General features: G+C 43.8%; 1 protein-coding gene across 1 annotated transcript in view; it reads right to left on the reverse strand.

Annotated features, from left to right (window-relative positions):
* SUSD5 (sushi domain containing 5) overlaps positions 1 to 2,849 on the reverse strand; it is a 134,706-nt gene extending 131,857 nt beyond the window's left edge. Inside the window, exon 1 of the mRNA XM_007948668.2 lies at positions 2,738 to 2,849. Coding sequence (XP_007946859.2) covers positions 2,738 to 2,849 — 112 coding nt within the window. The remainder of the gene's footprint in view (positions 1 to 2,737) is intronic.
* Between the last annotated feature and the right edge of the window lie 4,345 nt (positions 2,850 to 7,194).

Here is a 7,194-nt window from a genome sequence, read left to right on the forward strand (position 1 = left end):
TATGTGGTGTTTTGCAGATTCTACATTATTCTTTAGCGTTGCATAGTATTCCATTGTGTGTATGTACCATAGTTTGGTTATCCATTTCTCAGTTGATGGACATCTAGGTTGTTTCCATCTTTTGGCTATTGTAAATAGTGCTGCAATGAACATGGATGTGCATATGAAATTTCACATTTCATTCATATAATTATTTGCTTAAGGACTCTCTCCCCCATTTGGATTTTAAGTTCATTAATACCAAGGAGAAGGAGCTCTGGTGGCAAGTGGTTAAGGCATTTGGCTGCTAACCAAAAGGCTGGCAGTTTGAACCTACCAGCCACTCTGTGGGAGAAAGATGAGGCAGTCTGCTTCCATAGAGATTTACAGCCTTGGAAGCCCTATGGGGCAGTTCTATTCTGTCTTGTAGGGTCACTATGAGTCTGAATCAACTCGATGGCACTGGTTTTGGTAATAATAGCAAGGACCTGTCTCTCCTCACCATTTTATTCTTCATAGCAAGACAGTGCCTAGCACATGGTAGCTACTCAATAACTATCTGTTAAGTTAATAATTTTTTTCCTATAATTATAACCCAAACAGTTCATTTGCTTTCAGTTAATGTGAGGATTTTCAGCTTCTATTTAAAAGTACAGTAATAGGAGATGCATGTCTAATTAGTCTAATGTATATGAAATGTTTTTCATTTTAATTTTGTCTCTTTTTTTAAGAAATAACTCCTCTTCAATTCTATCTTTCAAATATTTATAATACATCACAGTTTGTCTGAACATTTCTTATTCCTCCTCACATCATTGTAGCCCTTTTCTCCCTAAATCCACATAACTAACTAAATGTGGTAAGTTGTGGTATTTAAGCATGTATTTAGTTAAGAAAAGAATCCTCTATAATGTACTTATAAATTCTTATGAATGTATTATTAAAATTGGAGCTCAGTTTCTTAAAAGGAAGTGTAACTAAATTCTCCATTAGGGAAGGAAGGAGAAGAGAGGAAAGGAGGCATTTCTGGCAAAAAAGAAGAAAAAACTACATGCTTCGGTACTGTTATTTTCTTTTTGTCCACTGACCTTTGTCTGCAATTTTCTATGAACTGTATCAAATCAAATTGGCACAAAATATTGATCCCTATCAGCCTGTCATTCTATTTACACCATTATAAAGGGATGAAATTTGAAAACCTCATGGACGCACAGCTATTCTTTAAAAGGAATTAAAATTGGTTCAACAATATAAGTAATTCATAAGTTAACACAGCTCCAATTTAGTCTACTACCCTTCTTTAAAATTAACTTAATTCTCGTAACTCAGTGTCAATCAAGCAAAAAATACTACAGAAAAGAATTAACAGTGGACTGACTTCTAAAAGCTATGAGTTGTTTTGTTCTTTTTCAGAATGTTTTGAAATTAGATAGTGGTAATATCAGCACAACGTAATGAATATATATATATATATATATATATATATATATATATATTTATAAAGCAACTGAATTGTACCCTGCAAAATGGTAAATTTTATCTCAAGTTTTAAAGAAAGAATTAACAGCAGTCCTTAACAGAAATAAGACATTCATCCTTCATCAGAAGCAAAAAGCTCTTCAAGTGCCATTTACCACAAGGAGCACTAAAAAGTCTAACATCTGGAGTTCTTTTTTCTCTTTGGTTGTTTCCTTTCCCTAATCCACCACTTTTTTTTTTTTTTTTCATTCTGTCGACTTCTAGCTTCTTCCAACATTGTTAAATACAAAAGACATTTTAGAATATATCATTGCAAAGGATCCTAAATCAGCAGAAAGTTTTTCTCCTTCATCAGTCTAATTTGTCCTAAGCTTGGATTTACTAGAAATCTTTCATGGGCGTGAGAATTGCTGGCTTTTAAACTTGCTTCTTTCGGATTCTCCCACACCAAGTCAATGGGGTATTGTGCCAAAATCAAAACAAAGCTGAATTAGCTTTTCTAAATTGAATTGACGCAAGGCTCTGATGATGCTAACTAACTCAAGGGAAGTATTAAAAGCTGAATGCAGGTTAAAACAATAACAAAAGTGGAGCAATTCTCAGGGGTTCTGCAAGCATCTAGCCCTTACCTATTTCTCTAGCCTCATCTTCCACAACATCCCCACCTTGCGCTCTCTGCTTCAGTCACTCTGTCTGATATCCTTTTTCTCATTTTCCCTGCCACTCACAGAGCCTTGAATGTGCTATTCCTTCTGCTCAGGACACTCCTCCCCTCTGCCTAGTTTATTCCCGTTCATCTTTCAGTTCTTTCTGAACCAAGTCAAAATATCCGCGGAAGGCTTCCAAACACTGGCCTTGCAGTCTGGAGACACATTTGTTAGACGTCAAGAGATGAAAGATGGTGGAAAATTAAATCTCTGCAGAATAGGTTCGAGGATACCCTAGACGTGACTTCACTTTAAAGAATTCTCATGGAGATCTTGGGAAAGTTAGCGGCGGGACTGAAGGACTAACCCCACAGTCTCCCGCCGTTTGCGCCCGGCTTGAAGGGAGGGTTCCGGAGTTTAGCAGGCTTTGGGCGAGCAGGCGTGCGAGCATGAGGAGAGTTGGAGGTTCGGGATAGGGACACCGGGTCGCAGGAGGGCCGTTGGCCTCATTGCCTCCTAGGCTCTCTGCATTCCAAGTCCTTTCAAAGGAGCAGCCACAGCGAGCTTCCCCGCTGGAACCCCACGCGCTACCCCAAGCCCCACTGCCTCTCGGGCACTCCCCAGACACTCACCATCCGCCCGCACGGAGAGGCGCGGCAGACCGAACAGGAGCAGCGCCGCTGCCCAGAGTCCTGGTAAGCGGCTGCGCGCCGGGGCACGAGAGCCGAGTCCTTTGGGAGCCATGGTCCGGCTGTCCACTGGCCCGCCTGCTCGGGTGCGGGCTCTGGTTGCTCTCTGAGCTGCGGGAGAAACTGCCCAGGGTGAGCCGCTCGGCGCTACGCGCTGCGCTTTGCTGGCGCCTCGCAGGCTTCGCGCCCGGCGCGCGGAGAGGGAGGAGCGCGGAAAACCAGGGAGGCCCGGGACGACCCGGCCGCGGCGTTGGGGCAGACAATCTCCTGGGGGGCGAGATGGGAGGCGGGGGGGGGGGTCTTCTCTGTGGCGCCGAGGAGGCGGCTGCAGCAGGGCTCCGCCTTCGCGCTGGGCACCTGGAGGCCTCGATGCCAAAAGTGGCTGCGACAGACTGCGCGCTTCTTGGGCGCCGCTGGGGCGGAGGGTGAGGGCGCGGGAAGGCGGGGAGAACAGAGAACAGGCTGCAGCGAACCCCCACCCGTCTGGTTGACCCTTGACGAGAAGGTGGCGCCGTCTGAGAGGCCAAGCTCTTCCATGAAGACTGTTAAGAAATGGGTACCTAACTCTGCCCTCTGCTTCTCGACTTTCTAGCTGGCTTTCTCCTATGTTGTTCTTGTTATGTTGCTTTATGCCGTGGAGTCGGACCCGACTCATAGCGACCCCTCCTTGGGTTTCGGAGGCATTATCACTACGGAAGTAGATTGCCCCATCTTCCTTCCGAGGGCGTTCTCCTATAAATGAAGAAAAATAAAAGGAGGAAGAATCCTACTTGCCAACCTCACTCTCAGGAGTCAAACTCACGGAAGAGCGAGATTGCACGTCCCTAAAAGCGTAGCTTGAAAGTTACGAGGTCGCTTCCTTTACTATTCCTAGTATACTTCAGAAAGCGCTGATGAGATTTTCACCATTATTACCTACCTCCAAAATCTGGGCTCCTTGACATGGAGAAGGCTGAGATTGGGATTTTGGGTTTGGGAGTCAACACTCTGAGTGTCCCAATGAAATCTGTTGCAGAGGTCTCGGACCCGTCCAGCTCACTCTCGAGCATGTATGTATCCCCAACATCAGCACCATTTAGTGGAGGAAGGAGGATTTGAGTTCTTCATAGGAGAAATGATAGTGATCAGTATTGCTGTAACTGGGGTATGGGTGGCTCTCTGCAGCTTACACATCCCTTCCATATCCAGGGACTGCTCAACAAATACCTATTCAGTGCCTACAGCATGTCTTCCCAGTAAGAGTCCTGAATGAGGCTTAAAATGCCCTAATAATTAAAAATGCTGACAATCTAGTGTGGAAGACAGATATGTAAGTAAGATTGCACAAGTGATTGGTGTTCTGTGGAACAGAGGACTATCCCCATTTAATGAACTAGGAAACAAGAGACTAACAGACTTTAATTTACCTACTTTTTTTTTTCCACAGTAAAAAATGGAATTGGAACCCAGATCTGATTTACTTAGGTGTCATTTTTAAAATCACATACTTTTTGAGGGGTCCCACCCTCAAGAATCAATTGCAAGGGTACTATTAGTGATTAATCCTTCGGATAATAAAACTTTGCTTTTAAATACAAATAACACTAGGGTGTTAAATGTAGTGGGCCTGACAATCATTCACACATAAGTGTAAATATTTTACTTAGCTACTTTCCACCTAACAAGTTAGCTGGTACCACAAGGAATGAGACTTCACATGTCTGGGCAGGAGGGGACAATTAAAACTTGTTGGTGCTGAGAGTGGAGGGGAGGTGTCTGTCAGAAGGCACCTGCAGGTGCTACCAACTGACCCACTCAGGAGCTAAGCATGTTGTTGTTGTTGTTATTTGCCATAGAGTCGGCCGACTCATAGTGACCCCTCCTTGGGTTTCCAAGGCAGTATCACTACAGAAGTAGGAATGCCCAGCCTTCCTTCTGAGGAGTGGCTGGTGGGTTTGAACCACCAGCCTTCTGGTTAGCAGTCAAGTGCCTTAGGCATTATGCTACCAGAGCTCTAAGCATAGTAATGCTTTTAAAATAGTCAGTTGGATATTACTACCTGTATTAGTTTCCTAAGGAGCTCTGGTGGCACAGTGCCTAAGGCATTTGACTGCTAACCAGAAGGTTGGCAGTTCAAACCCACCAGCCACTCTGCAGAAAGAAGACTGGGTAATCTACTTCCCTAAAGATTTACCACCTCAGAATCCCAATGAGGGTCTCTATGAGTCAGAATTGACTTGATAGCAGTGGGTTTGGTTTTTTTTTTTTTTTTAAATAGTTTTCTAGGGCTGCTGTAATAAAGTACAAACTGGGTGGCTTACAGGAACAGAAATGTACTATGTCACAGTTCTGGTTGTTGAGAATCTAATATCAGGTGTCAGCCATGTTGACACCAGATAGAGCTGTGGCCATGAAAGAGGTTGTCTCACAGGAGCAGTGGCCAGAGGCAGAGGAACAAAGTCAGTGGGACTGGTATGGCAAGGAAAGAGTGAGAGAAAAAACACCCCAACCTCTCTCTCCTTCTAGGAGCCCTGGTGGCACAGTGGTTAAGCACTCAGCTGCCAACCAATAGGTCAGTGGTTCAAACCCACCAGCTGCTCTGTGGGAGAAAGATGTGGCAGTCTGCTTCTGTAAAGATTACAGCCTTGGGAACCCAATGAGGCAGTTCTATTCTATCCTATAGAGTCTCTATGAGTCAGAATCAACCCAATGGACAGTGGGTTTGGGTCTTTCCTTCTACCTTCAAGTTCCTGTAGGTGCTTTCTATTACCTGAGTTACTTGAAAACTTGAAGGCAAAGGAGCACAGGTGCTGCAGCCAGTCAGAGATAATCCTCCCATATGCAAAGCAAGAGGAAGAAAGATGGAGAGTAGATCTGGAGAGGCAAATGGAAAGCAACCCTCTACACAGTCTTTCTTTTATTTGGATAAAATAATTTTTAAAAAATGGAGTGAGGGAACAAAGTCCTATCAGCTCCTGTATTACTGAGAATGAAGTCAATTCAGTCATATCCTACTTGGAAGCTAAATTGTAACGTTAATCATCACCCAGGCACTACATACAAGATAAACAGAAAAGGGGAGAATAGTTATAAAATATAGATGCTAAGTCTATACTTCTGTAACTCGTCATGGGGGCATGTTTGTTAATCATTGCTTCTTTTACAGATTCCTCATTGTTCCCCTTTTACTCTCAGAGCATCTTGGCTTATAGGAGGTTGTTTTTTACTTTTTAACCTGGTCAGAAAAAACACTCAATGCCGTGGAGTCAATTCAGACTCACAGTGACACTAGAAGACAGAGTAGAACTGCCCCATTGGGTTTCCAAGGCTGTAATTTTTCTGGAAGCCGACTGCCACATCTTTCTCCTGCAGAGCAGATGGTAGGTTCAAACTGCTAACCTTTTATTAGCATCTCAGCACACCACCAGGGTTCCTTTTAAACCTTGTCAGGGGGACCCAATCTGCCATTCCTGCTAAGGATCTATCTTTTTTAGGTTTCCAGTCAGCCTCCCACTGACCATTGTTACTGGACAGGACAGTCACCTTGGATCCATGCTCCTGTTACGTAGCAGCAACCCAATTTTCCCATGGCAATCAGGATCAGTCACCCCATCCAGGAAAGTGATCTCCTCTTCCTGTTGGTTCTGTAACATGAGAAACTCAAAATTACCAGAGAGCAATCTCAGCTTCCAATTCACAGGACTACGACTGTGTGTTTTTACTGGTAGAAATATTTCTCCCTTGTCTGTCTGGACCTATAAACCCACCAAGGTTGTGAAATGAGATGCAAAACTTTAGTAGGTAATAGGTAAGAGAGTAATCACTTCTACCCTTTGGTTCTTAGACCAGTGTATTTTGTCCATAAGGGAAATGGCACCATATATTGGCTGCTGGTTTAAGGCATATACTGTATGCTGAGGGAGTGCTCCAACCTCACAGGGTGTTGTCCTCTGATGGTATCCTAACTGTAACTTCACCTTTCAACCAAGCCGCCTGCTTCTGGGTGATGGGGCATACAGCAAAACTCATGGGGATGAACCCATTGTCCCAATGCCTTTACTTAAGATCAGTTTATTGGTTATAGATGATGTTATGTGTGATTCTATGAAATAGATGAGGCATTTTTTAATTCCCACATACAATGGTGCTAGTAGAAGCAAAGTTGGCGAGGAAGAAAAAATCATATCTAGAAGAGTCTACTCTAAAGATGATAAGCAAATATGGCCTCCATGATAAAAGGGCTCCAATGTATGCAACCTGTCCCCATTTAGTCAACAGCAGAAACTAACTGGGAATGATGCATATGGAGACTCAGGGTTTGCATTCTGCTACTGTCAAGTGGAACACTCAGTGGTGGTAACCACATCACATTTGAAGAGAAGTTCATGTTGCATTCCTGCATAGCCTCTATCTCTGCCACT

Source organism: Orycteropus afer, unplaced genomic scaffold (genome assembly GCF_000298275.1).
Source record: "Orycteropus afer afer isolate SDZICR_OR568_19922 unplaced genomic scaffold, OryAfe1.0 scaffold00218, whole genome shotgun sequence".
Classification (NCBI taxonomy): Eukaryota; Metazoa; Chordata; class Mammalia; order Tubulidentata; family Orycteropodidae; genus Orycteropus; species Orycteropus afer.